The sequence below is a fragment of the Diadema antillarum genome, unplaced genomic scaffold (assembly GCF_040938485.1).
Source record: "Diadema antillarum isolate AM-2024a unplaced genomic scaffold, OU_Dant_1.0 seq00001558_RagTag, whole genome shotgun sequence".
Taxonomy (NCBI): domain Eukaryota; kingdom Metazoa; phylum Echinodermata; class Echinoidea; order Diadematoida; family Diadematidae; genus Diadema; species Diadema antillarum.
Genome location: NW_027272284.1, coordinates 1080026 through 1103414, shown reverse-complemented (window position 1 = coordinate 1103414; position 23389 = coordinate 1080026). Strand labels below are relative to the sequence as shown.

General features: G+C 38.6%; 1 protein-coding gene across 1 annotated transcript in view; it reads left to right on the top strand.

The window, feature by feature from the left end:
* The first annotated feature begins 5720 nt into the window (after positions 1-5720).
* LOC139710702 (telomerase protein component 1-like) overlaps positions 5721-23389 on the top strand; it is a 47560-nt gene continuing 29891 nt past the window's right edge. Inside the window, exons 1-10 of the mRNA XM_071622622.1 lie at positions 5721-6296; positions 7698-7951; positions 9815-9999; positions 13458-13677; positions 15188-15271; positions 15707-15818; positions 16903-17082; positions 17839-17972; positions 19750-19852; positions 21125-21249. Of these exons, the coding sequence (XP_071478723.1) occupies positions 5750-6296; positions 7698-7951; positions 9815-9999; positions 13458-13677; positions 15188-15271; positions 15707-15818; positions 16903-17082; positions 17839-17972; positions 19750-19852; positions 21125-21249 (1944 nt within the window). The 5' untranslated portion in view covers positions 5721-5749. The remainder of the gene's footprint in view (positions 6297-7697; positions 7952-9814; positions 10000-13457; positions 13678-15187; positions 15272-15706; positions 15819-16902; positions 17083-17838; positions 17973-19749; positions 19853-21124; positions 21250-23389) is intronic.

Sequence of the window (23389 nt, the reverse complement as noted above, 5' to 3'; positions counted from 1 at the left end):
CGGGGATGACACGAGAATGTGTGTAAACATTTCGCAACCTCAGATTCTTTCAGGCTCACGTTTATAAAAGAGGACGGATTACTCTGCGGGTATTGGTGAGTGATGAAGTACGTTTTTCTGCACAATCATCACCGAAAGAATGATTTACGTTAGACGACGATGTAGACCTCTGGTCGCGGTGGATGCCTTTAATCTCTTTTTGAATGTCCATCAATTAACAGCTTAGACTTTTGAGGTGAGTTTTCGTTGTGACATTTTTACAGATGAAGCTTCATTTGTCAATGTGCGGTCGTTGTGGGTTTGTGCTCCTGTAGCAGCCGCTGCGCAGTTCCTGTGCGTTTGCAGGCAGCACGAGTATCTGAATAGGCGCCTTTTGCTTTGAAGCCCACTCAGCTGTGCCTTTACATTTGATCTAGGTCTAATGTCATGCCTCCCCAGCTCTACAGAGACTGTTCGACATTTTAATATCATAATCTGTGTCTGTTGTATCGCCTGTCTTTTAATATTTGTAAAGCCTAGATGGAAGTTAATAAAAGCGTAGCCGAAGGCAAAGGCGTGCTGTTTTTGTCAAACTAGGGAAGTTTCTTGCCCACTTTTTGGGGCCTCAAATATTTTACAACAGAATGCTTACTTTTTTGGGTTGTGCAAAATATTGTTACCCCCTTATTCTGTAAATGTGTGACTGATGATATTGCGTTTATGAAATGCAGATACATTGAATGATACTGATTCATAGCTGCTACAAACCACACAATTGTGGTGAATGGCAAAAATATGAAAAGTAAAGCTGTGTACATGCATAGTGCTGATGAAATGGATGTTTTGATTTAGATTTAAAGAAATAGAAATGAAAAGTTTGTTAACGTATAAGAATAATATGGCGATGTATTCTATTACTTGTAATGAAAATGTATGTTGTTTCTTAATTTTGAACTTGTTTTTAAAGGAGATGGTTATAGCCATTTTATACTTGTGTAGCAATGCATGAGTTCATTACCGTACTCAGTACCTTATGGAATGATTTCGTTTTGTTTGATAGAAAAGAGAAATCACACTTCCTTTTTTTTTTGGTTATCGATTCTCTTTGGCATTTATTTTTTCCCAACACACATCATAATTCTAAGAGTATGAACTGGCTGAGGAATATACTTTGAGTTCCTACATGACATACACATATTGGTGCGGAATTTGAAATACTTCCCCATGATATTCAATCTGTGTCACTCTAACATTGAGGGTACCACCACATTGTGGGTCAAGTCTTATTCTGCCCTCTTCACTAGAATTCTTTGGTGGTCTGAATTGGCCTGTCGATCCAGAGTGGTTCGGAAGTAAATGATGAATCAGTACTAGTATGGGCCCATGTAACTGCGACCAGCCCCAACGTGCAGCGCAGCGTGTCATAGCGGCGCGGGCTCCGAGGCTAGGGCCCGTGAGACCATTGTCGTGTTTATACATGTGTTTACTCATGCAGGATAATATGTAAGTTGAAATGAGTGAAATAGGAGTGAATGCTTTTGAGAAAAAAGAATGTATGTACCTTCCACAGCATCCAGTTTGGTTACAATTTATAATGTATTGATAATCAAAGGAAGAGCCACTTTCATAGGTCCAGGGTGGTCCACAACTTGAAATTTTGGCATGTTGCAAGCTCAGAATCTGAGAATATTGCAGAAATTGAATATGCGCAGAGCGCACACGATGAGTACATAGTACGCAATATTTTGCTGCTTATCTCTCTTTGTGCTGCTTACAGATGTTCTCTCTTATGTTTTGCACACAAATATCTAAAGTACCTGGAAGTTTGATGTTTCTTATGTTATGCACATGTTTTGCACATTTTTGAATACTTTTACTTTGAGCTTGTTGCAAATTCTTGAGGATGTTGCATAGCATGTTGCTGGCTTTTTAGGATGTTGCACAAGAATTTTAGCATGTTGCAGTGACATGCTAAAACCCCTAGTGGACCACCCTGCGGTACACATACAGTCCAACCTCAGTTATCCTAGCAGTCCCAGCAGAAACTTTTTTAGTGGTGATGGGGGGACATAGAGTGTCATACATGGGCCATACTTGTGGTTGGGTCAAGGGGCTGTGTTTCTATAAGGTGATAAATTTATTACTCAGGAAATCTTCAGTATTCAAAGTAAGGAAAAATCCTGACAGACTCTAACCTTGTCACCCTGTTGTCACTGTACAAATGTTGTGTCCTTTAAACTATTTGGATTTGATTGTTCACATTTCATTCAAATTCAATATCAATTCCACAAATGTGCGCATTATAAATTCAAGGCTTAGATCTTTGTATATAAATGTAATTGCTTGAAACAAGCGTGTATGAGTGGATCAATACATGTCAAAGGTTATGTTTTGTGTGCATCACAAAAGTTTGGTCAAAGAATTTTAGACTACATGTAGTTTACTCTTCAGGTCGGTGTTAGAAAACCCAGCACTTTCCTCAACTCCCTGAGGTTAAATTTTAGGCAATTCAGTGGAAGATATGTCATCGTATAGTACTGGAGGAAGTTGTCTTAGGCTCAAGTATTAATGTGTGTGTGTGTGTGTGGGTCTGTGTGTGTGTATTCTGGTATGATATGTTATCATTAAAAAAAATAAACAAAAAGTTGTGATTGACTGTTTATACTGCCTTGGTACATGTACTAATTAATATACCCCAAACACAATGTGCTTAAAATATTTCTTCTTTGGCATTTGTCATTATTATAATCTCACTTATAGATCAGTAAATATCAATCATCTGGATGGGATAGTGGTTCTTTTTTAGCAAGATAACTGCAGTTGGATTGTAGTATCATTTCATCTTGAGCAGCAATCAGGAAATTTTTCCATTTTAATGTCAATTTTTTGCTTCTCAATGAAAATACACATCAACTGCAGTAATTGATAGTACTGTAGTGAAAAAAGCATGGCATACATGTAGCTCAAAGGAATGACCTTGCATTGGTCGTCTACGTATAATTGTTTACCCTACAGGCACAACACAGTAGGCCGTATATCCACTCTGCAAAAATTGTGTAAACAGCTCCTCCCCCCCCCCCCCCCCCACACACACACACACTCACAGTTCAATAAACCATGGGGCAGGTGCTGCCATAAATACTACTACTGTACTAGTGTGTTCAGAGCTACAGAGTACAATTATGGCAGGAAAAAATATTAGCAAGGTGCACTATAAACAAACTAAATTTTTATTTCAAACTCTGACATTTTTCCGCACTATATTGCCAATAAATATGAACACAACTTGTAGAGGATTTATGCTAGGAATTGCAAAAAATTGATATGATTAAAGCCAAAACATAGTTCTGGTACGCCTGCTGAAGTTGTCAAATTTCACTTCCAAACCAAATGTACACGTATGCCTAAGAAATGTGTGGAATAAAGCTGGACATATAAATAACAAGATATTGGATGGTTAGCGACAAAAATGCGAAATAATAACCAAAAAGGTTCGCCGGAGTCGCAGTCTCAGAACTTACACGTTGTACCCGATCGGGGTCAGGCTAAACTCGGACTTGGGGACAACTCGGCCTCGCTTTGATGGTGGGACGAGTTGTCCCTCTGGATTGTACAGTGTTGTACTATGGGAGCAGCCTGTAGCACTTCGCGTTCTGGCTGGTCACAGTTATGGTCCGAGTTGATACCAAGGACGCTTTGTAACTGAAAAGACAGGAAAGTGCGCGCTAATCCTGTACACAACAAATGGACAGCGCGATGTCCTCAAACGTATTACGCACATCTCCTGAGACGTGCTCAGAGACTCCAACCCCAAGCACCTTCTGATCTGGAGATTCTCCCACCCGAAACCCCTGGCAAACGGGAGACTTCAAGTTGATGTGTGCGAAGCGCGAAGTTCCTAGAGTCCTAGATGTTTTCTGGTGCTATCTAAGTCTTTTTTCTTGAACATACGATAACAATAAGTAAGAAATCCTTTCCACCGGGAGACACAGAGCCAGGGCGGGAGAAATCAAATCTCAAACGGGAGAACGGGAGATTTTGAAAAAATGGGCTTTCGGCGGGAGATCTCCCGTCGAGAACGGGAGAGTTGGAGTCTTTGCGTGCTGCCTTTGAAGTTGTTTTGTTGTTTATCAAGCGTCTTTGATTGTCTTTTCAGTATGGCGATCACGAACTGCATGTATATTGTCTGAAATAGGGCCGAGTTTTCCCTGAGACCGAGTTAGTCTGGATCCTTCTGGAATAAAAGTCGGTATACCGACTCTTATTTTGTATCTCAAAATACTCCAAAACGACTCATCATTCCGGCAAATCGCGTCAGCCAGGTATTAGTTTCTTGGTAGACTCTTTCGATATATTGCAAGCAAATATGAAATGGTGCCATACTCAGACGGGTTCTCAAACCCTTACCAAAACTATGTTTTCACTTTAAGTAGCAGGTACTTTGGTTGTTACACACCTAGTGTAGAGCTCTCTTTGATTGTAAAGCAGTTTTTGTTTATAGAATTTGCTACTTGCATGTTCCCACAGTTGTGCAATCTGTTATGAGCTCCATGATTGGCCAATTGTAGCTGATCTTGGAAGTTTTGACTTGTCACATATCATGTTTGGAGACTAAGTAATGCAGGTTAACAAGTGGCAGTACAGTTTGGTGTGTCATTACTTTCACCGCCAACTGATGTTCACCAGAATACCAATTTGTCATTAACTTGGCAATTAGGTCCCCTCAGAGCTACATGTGCATTTGATATGTGTAAGACTTTCCCGCTGAAATGCTTGTTGTCATGGTTGTTGATTAACCTGCCTAATTAGCTCTCAGAAAAGCAATTTACTAACAAAGTGCTGATTTGAAGCTACATGTAGAGCTGTAATTGAGCCCTCTGAATATATTAAACATTCCTTCATGCAATCATGCCATTTATCTTTTGGAAATGATGATTAAAAAATGTTGAAGGCCACCATCAAAACAGTTGCTTGATTTTGATAATGGCCTTGTAAAAACAAGATGTATAGTCTTTGAGTATTAAATAGAGCCTAAAGGTATATTTGTAGGGGCGGATCCAGGAAATAATGGGGGGGGGGGGAATATTTCTAGTGCCACTTCCGGGTTTCATCAGCTGACACTCTCTTTTTATTTCTTTTGTTTTAACAAAAAATAAAGGGGGCGCATATAGTGTGCCCCCCCCCCCCCCCCCCCCATCCGCCACATCTGTAGATTTGCTAAAGAATACATATTTAGCATACAATATGTGAATATTAAAGGATATTATAGTTTTGGTTGAGATGGGTATTCAGATTTTTTTTTTTTCAGACTTTTTGTGAGATTTGATTAGAAACCACTTTTAAAGATATGAAATATTGAGCATACAATTCTAAAGAGGATTCAAAAGTTTACAAAAATTGGTTTGAAATGGCTGAGATAGATAAGTAAAGTAAAGCAAAGTGGTCCTAATGAAAGGTGGGACCCACCTTTTCTTGGGACCAATTGTTCTAAATTTGCTCAGTGAAATATTAGGCAGAGAATTATTCATGTTGTACAATTTTCAATTTGATCATATGTGCAGCATTTTCATATCACTCGGGCTGGTGTAGGGATAACAAAATTAGACCTTTTGCAACCTCAAGACAAAGCTTGCACCAACTGCAAAGTTCCTCAACTTTTATGGTTGGTCCGTTTACTTGTTTGCATTGCTTAATGACAACAGACCACATCCTTCCTGTTATATGTCATGTTTCAGTTTCCGAAGCGTCAACTCAAGCCTCAATCACCACCATGGGAGTGGGTACATCCAGACCCAGATCAGCAGCCAATCAGCTTCCAGGAAATGAGGCGGACATTAGTAAGCGAGGATCATTTCGGTACAAAGAGCCCGGAGAGGAAGGAAGCAGTGATCGTGAGCAGGAGCCGGAGGTGGTAGAAACTCAAGAAAACATGGAAAAGGGGATGGTAGAGTCTAAACAGAAGGATCTCCCGGAAAAGAGACCAATGGAGGAGGGAAATCCTTCTAAAAGTCATGATACCAGTGAAGTAGCACCGGTCCCTCCTACCAAGGAGTCAGTGGAGGGGGGCGATCCGGTAGGAAAGGGGGTGCAAGGTGGGAGTGGCAAGACACAGATGGAAGTAAACTCTGAAGCTGAGAATGATGCGGGGGATGGTCAACCATCAGGAGGAATGGATGGAGAGATGGAGAAGGAGGCAAGAGTGAATGATGAGGAAGAAGAGAAAGAGGTGGACAAAGATGAGAAGCCCATTGAGGTGGATAATGAAGGGAACCCAGTATCCCAGGAAGAAAGTCGCACCATCACTCATGGTGTTCATGGTGAGTCTTCTGTAAACGTGTAATCATAACAATAATCATACATCATCCCCCCACCAGCCCAACCCAATGGCAGCAATATTAGTTACTGTCATCACCATTTTCTCCTTGTCATTTACTCCTTTTCTGCAAAAATTGCCCTCATTTTGGGAAAATGATATCAATCAAGTTTTCTCAAATTTACATTACCGACTCATGTCATCCTATTGCTGGGTTGATGGTGGACAAAATGCTATAGAAATGTTAACTCGAGTATGTAAAAGTATCTGTTGTAAAATGTGATATAGAAACTTATGAGATTAAGGATTCATCATACCATCTAACATACTGTATACACCATATATTTCATGAGACTAAATTTCCACGAATCGGGACTTCCCGACAATTTCGTGAGTGGTTAACTTCCCAATCGTGGAGTCCTGTTCTGAATGGAGAAATGTATCTTACGTACGTCACATTCATATCGGCATTAGAGTCAATATTTTCATGTGTTTTTAATTTCGCGAATATCAGCTGACTCGTGAAATTCACGAAAATAAAAACCTTGCAAAATATTTGGCGTGTACAGTATCAGCATCTGAAAAGCAAATCATCCAGCACATGGATTAAGCCAGAAAGAGAGAAAATGGATTTCAGGGCAAGTGTCATCATGTCCTATTTCTTTCTTGTCTTCTCATTACCTCCGCCAAGGGGGAGGTTATGTTTTCGTTACCGTTGGTTTGTTTGTTAGTTAGTTTATAGTTAGTTTGTCCGTGTGCAAAAAACTCAAAAAGTAGTCAACGTATTGGGATGAAACTTGCAGGAAAAGTTTGAGAATGACACAAGTAACAAACAATTAACTTTTGGTAGTGATCTGATAATTTTTGGGGAATTTATAAAGGATTTTTGATATTTTGGAGTAGGGTCACTGTCAGCCTGTGCGTATTTGAGGTTTGCATGCATGCACTAATGTGCGTGCTCTAGTTTCTGCTAGGACGAGGCGTGCCGTGCAGCTGAGGGTTTATGACATAACAAGGCTTCTATATTTGGAAATTGGGTGACTTTCAGCACAGGTGGAAATCACTGATATCTCTATATGAAGAACAAGATCAGTGGTGGAAATGAGCTGCATGCTTGGCGGAGGTCTGCGCTCTCAGAGTGCTTTTCTAGTTTGATACGTCAATGTAATCATGTATCAATTTATATCAAATGACATTTAAAAAAAATCTATTTACAGTATAAAGTAAATGGTACACCCCATGTAAGTACAGCCATCCATGTACTTAGTTGTTAATTTGTCTAAATATCTTCATTCATTTAGGGATGCATGCTATAAAATTATCATATTGATCTATCTGATGCATTTGTGTTCCTTTATTCAGTCATTGTAAGTCTTTCATTCATTCTGTTTCTCATACACCAAAGCATCTCATGGTGTGCCTACCAAAGAAGTGGTTGATGCCGAGCCTGGAGTGCCAGCATGGCCGTGGAAGACCGACGCAAAGACGGTTGCTGAGGTGGTCCACGAGGTCTGGAGCGAGATCGACGACCAGTGTCGGCTCTTCAAGTTGTCGAAGTCAAAGACCCCACTGGCCCTGACGGGATGGAAGGTCGTCCGGCTTTTTGTGTCATCGACTTTCCATGACTTCCAGAACGAGAGAGAGATCTTGGTGAAGAAGGTATAACATCATGACTTAATAGGGTTAACCATTGGTGTGCTCTGAGTGCTGATTGGCACAGAAAACTGGTGCGTAGATTGTCTACACTGTTGAAAGCCCATAGCACGGAAATGGTTTATGCCGAATTCTCTCTGTGTTCGATCCGTTAGCTCTCCTTCTAACTCTGTGAAGGCAGATTTTTATATTGTCAACTTTATAGGGCACTTGCGATTTGTTTGTTTGTTTGTTTGTTTGTTTGTTTGTTTGTTTATTTGTGTGATTACTTGTTGACAAGACTGATTGAAATGCCAGTTAAAGAGCTTCTCATGAAGACAAAATGAGAATAAGCAATAGATAGATTGAATGAGCAAATAAGCACTGGCAATGTGGAATGTTTTATGGTATACAAGCTTTCCTACATTCCTCATTGCGTGATGAATTCTGAAAGTAAAATGTGCAAACACTGTGTTTTAATAGTTTCCAGTGGAAGGTATGCTACACATTATGATGTGATAACCATAGTCAGCAAATGAAAGGTCAATGGAATACAATACAATACAATACAATACAATACAGTACAATACAATACAGTACAATACAATACAATACAATACAATACAATACAATACAATACAATACAATATACTACAATACAATACAATACAATACAATACAATACAATACAATACAATTACTGTTTAATACACTCTTCCCAATTAAAATGTGTATAATTCATAGTCTGTATGTACACATGGACTATACTGGTATTATGTATGTGTGTGTGTAATACTCTGTGTGATACTTCTGTAGACAAGCAGCAAAAACATCTGGAGTCTGAACCAAACCACAGAGTAGTGGTCAAAAGACAACTTCTGCATGCACAAAGACATTGTGTGTTCTTGAACAAATACATTACAATGTACTTTGTGAGGTTTCAAGAAGTTGTATGCCCCCAAAAGATTTGATATGGCCATGCTATCATGCATAGTTTCTATTCCATCGTTTTTACACTATTGCTTGGCCCAGTATTTTAAGTTTCTATCTCTTTTTGGGATGAACAGTTTAGTTTCAGTTCTGTCATGTTAACCCATTGAAGACTAGTCTCGACATTTTGGGTAGGTTTCTATGGGAAACATGTTGTTATATAGCATTTTATCTGCTTTTTCCTTCAAACAGGTTAATGGCTACATGACACAAAGATTCTCTCATAGCTGCTTTTTGTTCAAATTGATAATTCGAGTCCTGTATCAATTTTTGTTATTTCTTATATTGCAACTGATGACAAATTGCCCAACATTGGTGTAAATTATGCAAGTTTCAAATATCAGTTTAATCTGTACACAACTTTTTGAGTTATTGTGCAAACAGACAAACCAATGCCAATGATCACTAATAGGCATAATTTACCATTTGCAGATGAAAAACCCAGCATTAGTGCCTTAAAATAGTTCTAAAATGTGAGTTAGGGATAGAAACAACCACTCTTAAAAATTGAATCTGTATTATCGATGTTAAGTGTTGTTAAATACACAAAATGTGAACAATAGTTATAATAAAAAACAATGTTTCCAGACAAAACCGTCAACAGTTATGGTTTTCCAAGAAAAATACTGATAACTCCTTGTATTTTAGGCTTTATTGAAAAATTTTATGTGGTAGGATGTTATGTGAGACAGCAGACCTACACTATGCATCAAATATGATATCTTGAACATTTTTTAAATCACTGCTCCCACAGGTAAACTTGACCTTGAATCTCCTCCTTCCCTGGCAGAGTTAACCCGTTACGTACTGAATTCTGAAATGCCCATAGACTTTAATGCAGGCCACCAGGTTCCCTTATGCAACGGGTTAATTGTTGTGGCTGGTTAATGTATCTGACAGGTGTTACCAGAGCTTAAGGAGTGGTGTGAAAAGAGGAGTATCCATCTGATAGAGTGCGACCTCCGGTGGGGCGTGCCTCGGGACTCCACCACCAGAACGGTCCTCTGCACCTGTATGGAGGAGATTGACCGGTGTCATGAGGACACGGAGGGAGAGGCGTTCTTCCTGAACATGCTGGGAGAGAGGTTGGTCGAGATACAGTCCCATTTATGCCAGTTATGATCATAACATTTTATTTGTAACAATATACCAATATTCAGGTGTGAGTTTCTTCAATTTGTCTCCCTCTACAAATTCAATTTGTTAATTTAAGATTGCAACTGCTGATCTGCAAATTAAGAAACTGAACCTTCACCCATCTGAATAATATCTTTCTTTCAATATACCAATATTGTTGCACAGTTGGGGGTGACCTGCCACATATTTCTACTGACGCTAATTGCTTTATTTTCCCCAAAACTTCCCTATGATTTAAAGATAATAAAAAGTTTTGGTACCTCAAAAGTTTCCCTGAATTTCCTTGTCTTGGTTTGTGTTTCACGTTAAAGTACGTTGTCTATGAGAATTACTCGCCCCAAAGTGCTCTCATGACTTAGTAATCATGCAATAATGGTTTCATACCAGAGAGCCGTCGCCGTACGGCGTCGATAAATATTGTACGAAACCACTGACTGCGACCAGCAGCGTGCAGCCCATTGTACGCATAGCTAACTGCGACCAGCAGCCCCATACGCATAGCGTAATGGGGCTTCGTATTGTAGCATTCAGGATCATGACAGAATTAGTATCGCGGCTAAATGGCAACTTAAAATCCAAAAATTTCTTCGATTTGAAGACTTACCAATTAAGTTGAAGTATTGAAAACAGGCTTCGAACAACATTTGGTTCTGCCAATAGTCCCTTTCTTTTCGAATTGATGACTGAATGTGACTCGGTCGAGAGGACCTTGGGAGAGCTACTACACTGACTACTACGGCCAGCGCATGCGCACACAAACATCTTATCCGTTGATGGATTTGAAATTTGTGCGCATGTGATGAAACTAAGACAAGGAAATTCAAGGAAACTTTTGAGGTACCAAAACTTTTTATCATCTTTAAAGAAGGACAAATTAAACCTACACAGATGTAGCTACTGTACTCCGCAGGAAGGTCCTCTTGGTATACTGTGGTGATAAGAGAGATTATGTAATCCCAATTCATTAGCAGTAAGTTTCAGGAGTTTCTGTACTGACATGCTAAGCTTACTGACTCAAACTCACACATGCGATTCATATATCCATATGTTTACTCCGATATAATTTCTACGTTATATGCTCATCCGTCAGCACCGTTTGTCAAGTGCGAACTTTTCTGTTGCTGTTTCAAGAATGAATATGTGTTTGAAGTGAGTTGTTCACATAACAATGGAATATTTCTTAGGTTCATAGTGTGTGAAGACTTTGTCATTATTTTTCTCTTCTCCTCCTGCTTTTAATATCACTTGTTTAGTTTTGACAAATCAAACAAATAGCCTTGTCATAATACAGAGGAAGAGAGCTGTATTTATTTGCATACAAGCAATTTATCCAAGCTGCAGAAATTAGTCTTGTTGTATGTGGTTTATATACTTCTTGCGAGTACTATGATCAGGAAAATTTGTGAAAAATGATCACAATGCTAAATATTCCATGCTGTGCACATTCTGTTTGCTGTGTTTTCTTTTTTCAATGGCCTTTCTATTGGACTGTGGTACATTGCTATTCCTCAATGGACTATTACTAACTAGGTCCAATCTACAACTAGGCAGGGCTGCACACTAACCTATTTTCTGTTGGTCCAACCTGTCTGTCAGACCAGTAGGTACTCAGTTTTTCCATTTTTGTCCCCGCCGAACGAGTTCGAGCAGGGGACTATGAAACGGGCTCCGTACGTGTGTGTGTCCGTGTGTCTGTCCGTCCGTCTGTCTGTCTGTCTGTGCGTCCGTGTGTGATCAAAATGTTCAATTTGCTACTTCTCTGTCATTTATGAGCCAATTTTAATTCTGTTTGCTTTATATGATAGCACTACATGGGAGCTTTGAAACTTCTACACAGAATTTCAGTTGTGACCTTTGACCTTGACCTTTGACCTATATTGTACATTTTGCTTCAAAATGCTACTTCTTCGCCATTTCTAACCCGATTTCGATTCCGTTTGCTTTATGTGATGGCACTAGGTGAGGGCTTCAAAACTTCTACACAGAATTTTGACCTTTGACTTCTTTGACCTTTGACCTTGATTTTTGACCTATATTGTACATTGACTACAAAATGCTACTCCTTCGCCATTTCTAACCTGATTTCGATTCCGTTTGCTTTATGTGATGGCACTAGGTGAGGGCTTCAAAACTTCTACACAGAATTTTGACCTTTGACTTCTTTGACCTTTGACCTTGGTTTTTGACCTATATTGTACATTGGCTACAAAATGCTACTCCTTCGCCATTTCTAACCCGATTTCGATTCCGTTTGCTTTATGTGATGGCACTAGGTGAGGGCTTCAAAACTTCTACACAGAATTTTGACCTTTGACTTCTTTGACCTTTGACCTTGATTTTTGACCTATATTGTACATTGGCTACAAAATGCTACTCCTTCGCCATTTCTAACCTGATTTCGATTCCGTTTGCTTTATGTGATGGCACTTGGTGAGGGCTTCAAAACTTCTACACAGAATTTTGACCTTTGACTTCTTTGACCTTTGACCTTGATTTTTGACCTACATGTATATTGTACATTGGCTACAAAATGCTACTCCTTCGCCATTTCTAACCCGATTTCGATTCCGTTTGCTTTATGTGATGGCACTAGGTGAGGGCTTCAAAACTTCTACACAGAATTTTGACCTTTGACTTCTTTGACCTTTGACCTTGATTTTTGACCTATATTGTACATTGGCTACAAAATGCTACTCCTTCGCCATTTCTAACCCGATTTCGATTCCGTTTGCTTTTTGTGATGGCACTTGGTGAGGGCTTCAAAACTCCTACACAGAATTTTGACCTTTGACTTCTTTGACCTTTGACCTTGATTTTTTACCGATATTGTACATTTTGCTACTAAATGCTACTTCCGGCGGGGACATATTTTACGCACCGCGTAATTTCTACTTTTCCTTGTTTACTGGTTCATACCTGAAAAAGTTACCGGTCCGACAGTGATTTTTACTGGTCCTGGACTTTCGGACCAGTGCCAGTGTGCAATATTGAACTACAATTTTAGGTCACGTTTGGATGGATAAGTATTTACTCAGTGCTGATAAAAAAGCTTGGCAATTTAAGCAAAGTGTCTGAAACATAAAGGATGAATTAATCTGTGCTGTGAGTAGTGCTGTACTGTGACACTAAGACCAGATAGTCTGCATACATCACTCTTGTTAATATCCAGGGCTGCGCATCAAGCCATTTTCCCAACTGGTCCGAACATTACATTTACATGTACTGGTCCTGTACTTTTTTTTTCAATCTGGCCAGGAATTTTTTTTTTTTTCATTTTACCTGTCATGTCGGACCAGTAAATTATCAGCAATTCCTGAAAAGCTGCTGGTCCGACTGTGATTTTTACTGGTCTGGGACCATCTGACCAGCACCAGTGTTCTACATTGTGATATCTTACCCCACTCAGGTACGGCTGGATTCCCAGCGAGGATGATGTACCGGAGGACATCACCCGGAAGTATGACTGGGTGGGGAACTCCTCCATCACCCACATGGAGATCCTCCATGGTGCCTACCGCTTCTGCAACCGCAACGCCGCCTACTTCCTCAGGGAGGTTGAGGGCATGCCAGAAGATGTCAGGTTAAAGTTTGCTGACCCCACGGAACTTGGTCGAGCCCAGATACATGTAAGTTACCAGGTACTACAACTGGATGTGGGCCCCCCTCATCTTGTCTATTACACACATCAGGTTAATGCAGGTGCTGTTTACGTTCCATGCCCTTGGATATACTGTAAAAGTGGATATTTCCGCGCGACTAATTTTTCGCGCTTGGCCGGGTAAGAAGAGTTTCGCATCTTTTTAAATCTGCGGAATCAAAACATCACGCACAGGAACATATGGCAAGCAAAAATATTCACATGCTTTTATTTTCGCGCTAGTTTATGGTTGCGCGAAATGCGCGAAAATTTTAACACTGCGAAAATTTCCACTTTTACAGTAGAACATTGTCTGGCTTGCATGAATCAGTTAGGAAAGATTGTAGTGTGTTGTGCAAATTTGATGGAGCCAAAGTCAAGATAGAGTTGACTCCATAGCTGTTGTATTCCTTATATTTATATTTATATTTATATTTATATTTATATTTTTCTCTGCCACTGATATAATTTGGTCTTTTACTTTTCAATAATCTATTTGTGCTCTCATTTTGCAGTTTGCAATCTTGTGTGTAAGAGTCATAGAGTTGTTTCCAATACTTTAACACATGTCAATCCAAGGCTTGCTTCCGTGTAAAGGATGCGCAATTCCTGTTTATTCTTGCTGATATGGGAAATGAAAAGAGAGCAATGAAAATCTGATTTTTATTCCTATTTGTAAAAGATGAACAATATATATGGGTTTCCACTTAGACAACATATGATTTTCCACTCATAATACCTTATGAAGCCATTCAAAACATCTGGCAATCACATTGTCTCCTAGTTTTATTTTGTGTTGATTTTCACTTTCTTACTGAGATCTTTTCATCATTTTTTTTCCCATCATTTTTCTGCAACTGCATATCTGTGAATACTTTAAACAACACAGCAAGATTTTGTTTGGAGTGGGAGCATCCCAGGAATGCTCTCTATGAAAGTATTAACCCGTTGAGGATGGGCTGACTTTTGCTACAACACACATTTCCCATAGACACCTGCCCGAGTATACTTGGGACTTGTCCTCAACAGGTTAAAAGAAGACTGACATACACTGAACGATTATTGTTTACTAACATACACACAAGCATAGTTGCATATATGTTATATGTTAAGATAACTCTCAGGTTGATAAATACATTTGTACAAAAGTGATGGAAAATGCCACATAATAGTTTTGTATATATATGATCTGTAAAAATAGAATCCTCAGTACCCATCTGTCGTTACATTAACCCGTTGAGGACGAGTCCCGATTATACTTGGGCAAGTGTCTGTGGGAAATGCGTGTTGCAGCAAAATCAGCCCGTTCTCAACGGGTTAAACATCTTTGTCTTTTTGTAGATCATTTATCTGCCAGTATTCTCCACTCACGAGAAGAATCACCCCGTCAACCCTACACTGTAGCAAGAGCCGATGCTCAAAGGAGTCCTTTATTGGACATCAAGTATACAGTTGACCTCTTCATTGGTATGATCATATTTCTCTCTCTCTTTGTGCAGAAACTGAGGTCTAAGATTCAGAGCCGGTTTCCAGACCAAGCCCACGTCTACTCCTGTCAGTACGACCCTTCAGACACAAGCTCTGTGAGTTTTACCCAGTTTAAATCAAGTAGTCATGGTAATAACAGCATACTTCTGTATACCTGACTTTACTTTTAAGGGACAACATTTTTACAGCGTCTGTTTCTAACAGTGGTTAGAAATTAGAATTTTTAGATGAATGAGAACAGGTGGGACTTGAGTGGAAAATTATGGAGAAAAACCACAATTGCTGAGATTCCTTTATTCCTTATTTTACATATAGTTCTAGATATTGTAAAAGCTACTATCTTTGCGTGCAGATATTTTTTGTGGATGAAGATGGCACAGATATTTTTGTGAGACGTGGTTTTCATGATTTCATGCCGAGGCTATCATAAGGGCACACTAGTATGATTTTATCTTGGCATAATACCAATCTCGGCAACCAAAATGAAAGTGTGAATGATGTATAGGTCAGAGAATGATTTTATTTTTCAGGTGAAGCTGATTGGACTGGAGAAATTTGGACAGGAAGTTTTAGAGTTCTTCAAGTTTGCCATCGACAGAAAGTATCCCACGCACACTGCTGAGCTGACTCCAGAAGAGCAAGGTAGATTTGGGGGTAATTTGGGTATATTTGGGGTCATTAGGTAGAAATGCACACTTTCACATTACAGTACCTTTGTAAATTTCAATGTAACCCTCAGGCTGATGGAAATATCAAAATTAGGTGTAGCTGTGAGGTTTTTAGGGACTTTGAAAGTTTTGTTTTTTGTTTTTTATTGTTCCATATTCCACATTTCAACAAATACATAAAACATAAACATCACAATACAAAAGACTGGATGAATTGTCAAGTACAGCTTATTAAGACAATAAAACATGTGAAATATGAGGAATCTACATAGAAGCATTGCTTGTAGGGTGTAGATTCCCAGATGCGGATGTGAGATTATTTCTTACTTGGTTATGTAATTAAAGGAATGACAATTGAAAGTGGAAAATGGAAGGACAGAAAGACAAATTATCTATCCTGAAAAGAGAGATTTCTTGTGCACAATGATTTGCATATAACAATAATCTGAGACAGGTACTATCACTCATAAACAATTCCTATAAACAAAATATCACTTGTGGTGGTACTCAACCATTACACTCTTGTCTCTGTGGATCCAACCTCAGGATGAATTTCTCCTTGAAATAATAACTGTCTTGTCTATCTATCTATTTAATCTATATATTCCAGGTAATAATATCTTTCAGTCATCAAGATTATACTTGAAATAAAGTGGACTCTTGTTAGAATATAAGCAAATTGAAAGTAGAACAGAAAATTCCCAGAAAATTTAGTACACAGAAAGTACCACATGAGCTTATCTCTTGAAGACAATCACTTCCTCAAAATAGTATGTCAGAGAAGTTAATGATGGAAATTTTATTTCATTGTGAATTATGTAACTTTTCACATATTGTATGAATTCATTCTGTCTGAAAATTTGAAAAGCAAGCATACCTTTATAAAGTTTTGTAGCACTGATTTCTGGAAATTGCCTTATTTTATTTTCACCCATGTTATATTTCAGCAAGAATATCAGAGAAGGCTGTATTTCTTTTGACTGTATATTTTGCACCAAGTTTTGCAATAAACCCCCTTTGTTTATTCTTTTTTTTTATTTCTGTTTTTTTTTTTCCAGAAAATGAGAAACAGCAGCTTTATCTTGGTCACAAGGGTCAACTTATCTTTGGACGTGAGCGAGAGATCTCTTTCCTGCATAACTTTGTGTCTGGAAAAGGAGACTATGAGAATAAAGTTCTTGGAGATGAATGGAATACTTCCTGCTATGCACAGAGAGGAATTCTGGAGAAAGATTCAGGTATCTGTTCATTACCTCCGCCTAGGAGGTTATGTTTTTGTTGCCGTTGGTTTGTTTGTTTGTTTGTGTGCAAAATAACTCAGAAAGTTGTGAATAGATTTGGATGAAACTTACAGGAAACGTTGATAATGGCACATGGAACAGATGATCAAATTTTGATAGTGATCCCGGAATTTGTATGAATTTTTGAATAATTTTTTCGTCTTTTTGCAGGTAGTCTCAAATATGCGGATTTCAGTCATCATGGGTTTCAGTTTGGACATTATGTGCTATGAAATTTTATATGATTTCTCATAAAACTCAATTTTGGTAGACATTGCAAAATGATTAAAAAGAAACAAACAAGCTGCATTTTCCATAGAGATAAAATGTCTTTGTTTCCACCAATACTGCATTTTCTTTGATAAATGCTGAACTAAAACCAAAGGTGTCATAGGAATTAACCTCACAGTCAGGACAGATCTTATTCACTCATTTAGGTAAAACATCAAGTTTGATCAAGCTCCTGAGTAAAAGCATTCTTAACATAAAAGCAAGGTCAATTTTCTTCCTAACTTCATTTATTTGAAGTTGACTAGATTATATTGTTTACAATAACGAAATTAAATCTGCTTTGTAGTTTCATGTTTTCCCTTCCAACTGAATTGAAATTTCATAGATTTTTATCACTTATGCGTTCATCAGACAATTGCAAAATGTTTGTTTTCACAACTATCACTCATTTGTTTGTGGTGATTCTTTATCTTCCATGCTCAGAGGAAGAAAGTGAAAAAGAGGCTGTGAAGGATGGATCTGAAGAGAAGAGCATCCATCCTCCCGTTGCTGTGGTAGCCAAGTCTGGTGCGGGTAAATCATCTCTGATGGCGCGGTTCATCATCGAGGCAAAGCAGGTGGGAACGTCTGTCTTTTGTCGGTCTACACTGTAGGCCTGGAAAATATATATGGCCCGCTACAACGAAAGGATCAGAAAGTCGGGGAAGGACAATTTTCTGAAAATGACAGGACATTATTTCCATACTCTTCCACTTTTAATTTCATATGTAACATGTTTCATAAAAGTATATGATTACAGAGATATTGATGATTTTATAAGCGCATTTCCAGTGGTTTAGGAAATAAGCGTTTGGAGAAAACAGCCTTCAAAATTTTTCTTCCAACGCTATCATGATCAAGGCGAGGCAAGACAGCTTTCACTGCTTGACAATAGAAAGTATGCTTCTAGTATTCTCTGCAATGTTCATTCAAGCTTAGCGCCAGCAGTCTACGCACGACCAATCAGTAACCAGGATGCCATGCACTGACCAATAAGATCACTCCCAGGACCCTCGTTGGTTGGGGCGGAGTCTATAGCTTCGGCGCTAAATCCAAATCTTTGGACACGTTTTTGTTTCGTTGAAAGTAGGAAATTCATGGCCCAGAAAAACGCTGTTTTTTGGCCTTTCCTTTGATAATTTAGCTTCGAAATTTCGGCAGATGTTAGACAATACATAAGACTGGAAAATTATGCTGAAAGCATAAATCTGATCGTTTTTACAGATTTTGATGATTTGACTTCAGGATCCTTTTGTTGTAGTGGGTCACATATATGCTGTAACCATGGCAGCATGGGTAGCACATCTGTCAGCTGTTCCTTTTTTTAACTAAAAATTCTTCAAGTTACTCATCTGGAGTGGTGACACTGTATGCAATCTTATATTTTCACATTTTCCCTCACATGTCTTTCTCATTTAGTGTGGAATATTGACAAAACTGTATTGTTATTGTGGATTTACTTCGATTTGCTTCCATTTCTTTTTTAGCCTGAAGCTTAGCGATTAGGTTTGATAGAGATGCTGAAATTTAATTTGCTGATAAGACAGTCTCCCGACCATTACTATTCATCATGGTTGTGAGGTGAAATTTGGTATTATCTGTTAATAAAGGTGTGACAAATGTTCAACCAAACTGGTTGTGTATGTTCATAATTATGCAAATTTGATGTAATCATATTCTTTATACTTGCTGTTCCATGGTTGTTTCTTTTCTGAAATTTCTGTAGTCATAGTGAAAGCAATGTGATCCTGCAAAATATGAAAAAAAAAATGTGTAGTAAAATTACTCTGATTGATAACAGGTATACCATTTTGCTGTTCATTGCATTTAAATAAAATAATGCGGATGCAAACATTTCTTCTTTGACTAGCTTGTCTTTTGCATGCAAGGCTATCACTCCAAAATTATCTTTCAGAAAATAATGACAAGTGTTACAAGTGTTTGCTGGTACTTTTGTGATCAAAATTACAGGTGTAAAAGTCTTATTTGCATGCCAAGCTTCTTGCTTTTGGACTTTCTTGTTTTTGTTTTGGGTATTTTTGCTGTTGTTGATACTTTCAATGCGTTTGTAAGGTTGTAAGGTATTCACAGCAGGTTGAAATACCTGAGCTGTTCATTCAGCAAAGTATCAAAGTCCTAGTTTGCTGATCATTGACATGGGAGATCGATATCAGTAGTAATTTGAATTCTCTACTAGATAACATGGGTTGTGGTTTGAGATCTTAGCTAGTAGTCACATTCCTAAGGTGTGTAAATTTGCCTTGGTAGCATGTCAATCCATCCATTTTGTCAATCTCAAAGTTCAAAGGTCAAGTGTGTATTTGTAAACAGTGGCTGCATGTTGTCTCCTCATAGGCTGGTTTGAACGTCTTCTACCACATGATTGGCTGCAGCGGGGACAGTCTCAGCCTATCAAAGCTCCTCGCTAGGCTCTGCCGGCACATGGCCCCCGCCGAAGGTGAGCTGTGACATTTGACCCCCTCTTCTCGCCACTGCTCATTTGCATATTTGGCCAATGTCACTCTTTGATGAAAATATTGGAATTCGGTGTGTGGTTATGATAAAACATATGCCATTCCATTTGTCTGATTTTACTGCATTCAATAAAGTCCACCTGTAGAAATGGCTGAAATTGCACTTGAAGATACACAGTACTGTAAAAGTGCATATTTTCTCATGAGTAATTTTAAGGGCTTGGCTGAGTGTTAGATGAATTTCGTGTGTTTTTAGTTACGCGGAATCAAGACATACACAATGGTACATAAAACAAGCAAAAATATTCCTGTGATCATATTTTTTTACGCTAGTTTCTGGTTGCATGAAATATACAAAAATTTCAACACTTCAAAACTTTCCACTTTCACAATATATCTTTATCTGAAAATTCATATTGATATACAGATGTACGCTTATAGCTTTTCCCCTGTCTCAAACAATATTCAACATTATTAATTGATCAACGGCTGTCACAGAAACTCTCTAGATCTGAAGGTGTCCTCATTTTGGGCTACTAATCCATTCTTGGAACTGTTGCAATGCTAATGAATGTGTGTGTCAAGATATAGTATGCTTCATTACCAGATGTGCACATGGGTTGTATTAGGCTATGCTAGGATTTACTTACATGTACATACATCACAGCAATCTGTAAATGCCCCAATGAGTATACACACTGTGCTGCTTTCCATAATGATTATCTTTGCCTATTACAATGAACCAGTCAATTTAGTAGCTGCTTATCATAGAGTGACAATGTGCGCAGATGAAAGGTAGGTCCTATGCATCATGTATCCAGAGCTTAGTTGCTGTGTTTGTAAAATGTCGAGTGTAATCACGCCTGATATGGTCAATGAAAGAGGAAAAGCAAAAGTTACCACAACAAAGAACATGACTGCATGTGGTCTTAAATTTCCATGGAAATCACTCTTTCATATGAAATAAGAAATGGCCACTATAATGTAAAAAGTGACGTGGAAATTTTCCCACATTTCATTTGGCAGGATGTATAGATTGATAATAGAGCATTTAAATTTGTTTGCTTGTTATTTGTAAAAGTATTTCACGTTTTGATACTGCAGAATTAAACACATGAGAAAATCATCTGGCACTTAAGACTTACAATGTATGTCACCATACAAGGGCATTTTGATATGTGTGTTACAGAAGGTGTCCTTTTATGCTTTGTTGTAGTAAAACTTTTAATAACACTTCACTATCACTTTGTGTTTAGATGAAAGATTGCCAGGTCTTCACGATAAATCTGTAAAAGAAGTGATCCCGCTGTTCAAATCTCTTCTGAAGACCGTCATGGAAGACGGTAAACAGCTTCTTATTGTCATCGATGACCTAACACAGGTGAGAAAAAGACAGCTATTTCTGTGAAATGATACTAGTGAAGGTCAAAGTCAAAAGTCGTACCTTTAAAAAAAAAAAGAAGAAGAAGTAATTTTCTGTCAGTACTTCTGCTCATGATGTCCAGTGTGTAAGTTTGTAGAGAAGGTAGAAATAAAGTGGCAATCATTTGCATGAACATATAGTGGAATAAGGTCAAAGGTGACTCTCCTCAGATTAAAGGTCCTGTTTACTTTTGGGAGCAGTGATTTAAAAATGTTCAAGCTACCACATTTCATGCATATGAGTCAGTCTGTTGTACCACAAAACATCCTACCATATACAATTTTCACAATAAAGCCTAAAATATAAGGAGATACCAGTATTTTTCTTCATAAACCTTAACTGTAGATGGTTTAATCTGGAAATATTTTTCGTATAACCACTGTTCATATATATTTATACCCCCGCCAAACGAAGTTTGAAGGGGGTATATAGGAATCAGCGGACGGTCGGTCGGGCGGTCGGTCGGGCGGTCGGGCGGTCGGGCGGTCGGGCGGTCGGGCGGTCGGTCCATTGCAAATCTTGCGTCGCGAACTACTTCCTCAGTTTTCGACCGATTCCCATAAAACTTGGCACAGATGTGTGCCTTGGGTTGTAGATGTGCAAGACGTATTTTTTGACAGTACCCAAAAGTACGTTGCCATGGTAATGGCATATTATGGGCAAAAATGGGTACAAATCTTGCGTCGCGAACTCCTCCCACAGTTTTTGATTAATTTTTATGAAATTAGGTACAGATGTTCATCTGAATATGTTAATGTGCAAGACACATATTTCCGCAGTGGCAAAAAGTGCGTTGCCATGGTAACGGCATGTTATTGGTAAAATATAGGGCAAAATGCTTCATGGCAAAACTGCTTCATCAGTGTTCTTCCAATTCTCATGGAATTCATATTGAATGTTTGTCTTAGGATATAGGTCAGCATGACACATTTCTTGACAGTGACAAAAAGTATGTTGCCATGGTAACAGCTCACATATTATGAGCCAAAATGATGGAAAATTTTGTGTTGCAAACTACTTCCTCAGTTTTTGCCCAATTTCCATGAAACTTGGTACAGATGTGTGCCTTTGGTTGTAGATGTGCAAGACGCATTTTTTGACAGTACCCGAAAGTACGTTGCCATGGTAACGGCATATTAATGGCAGAAGATCAAGGAAAGATCTTGCGGATTTAACTACTTCCTCAGTTTTTTGACCAAAGCTTATGAAATGTGGCACACACCTTGATCTTGGTGGGAAGATGTGGAAGACATATTTTCGGACGTGTCGGAAGCTGCGTTGCCATGGTAACGGCATATAAATGGCAGAAGATCAAGGAAAGATCTTGTGGATTGAACTACTTCCTTTGTATTCGACTGAAGCTCATGAAATGTGGTACACACATTGGTCTTGGTGGGAAGATGTGCAAGACATATTTTTTGGACGTGTCGGAAGCTGCGTTGCCATGGTAATGGCATATTAATGGCGGAAGATCAAGGAAAGATCTTGTGGATTGAACTACTTCCTCAGTTTTTGACAAAAGCTTATGAAATGTGACACACACAATAGTCTTGGTGGGAAGATGTGCAAGACATATTTTTCGGACGTGTCGGAAGCTGCGTTGCCATGGTAACGGCATTTAAATGGCAGAAGATCAAGGAAAGATCATTCCTTGGGTAAGACTGTCGTCACGGGGCGGGGGTATTAATCACCTTAAGTGATATTTCTAGTGTATATTTAACAATACTTAACATTGATTAAACAGATTCAAATTTCTACAGTGGTTGTTTCTATCCCTAACACACATTTTAGAACCATTTTAAAGCACTAATGCTGGGTTTTGGTTTCATCTACAAATGGTAAATTTTGCCTTTAAAGCTGTGACATTTGAGCCACTATTTCAACTGTGAATGTCCCTTGGTTAACACTATTTGGTAAGAAAAATAGAAAGAAATCAGTGATTAATTGCCTGAAATGAGAGGGGTGAAAGGTCAATTGCCAAGGTAAATAGTCACCAAAGTTTAGTGTATTATGCTTGCTATAAGTGCTACTCTCCAGAAGTCAAATGATAGTGCTACTTGGTGTAATGGACAACAGTGGATTTGATAATATTTTCTGC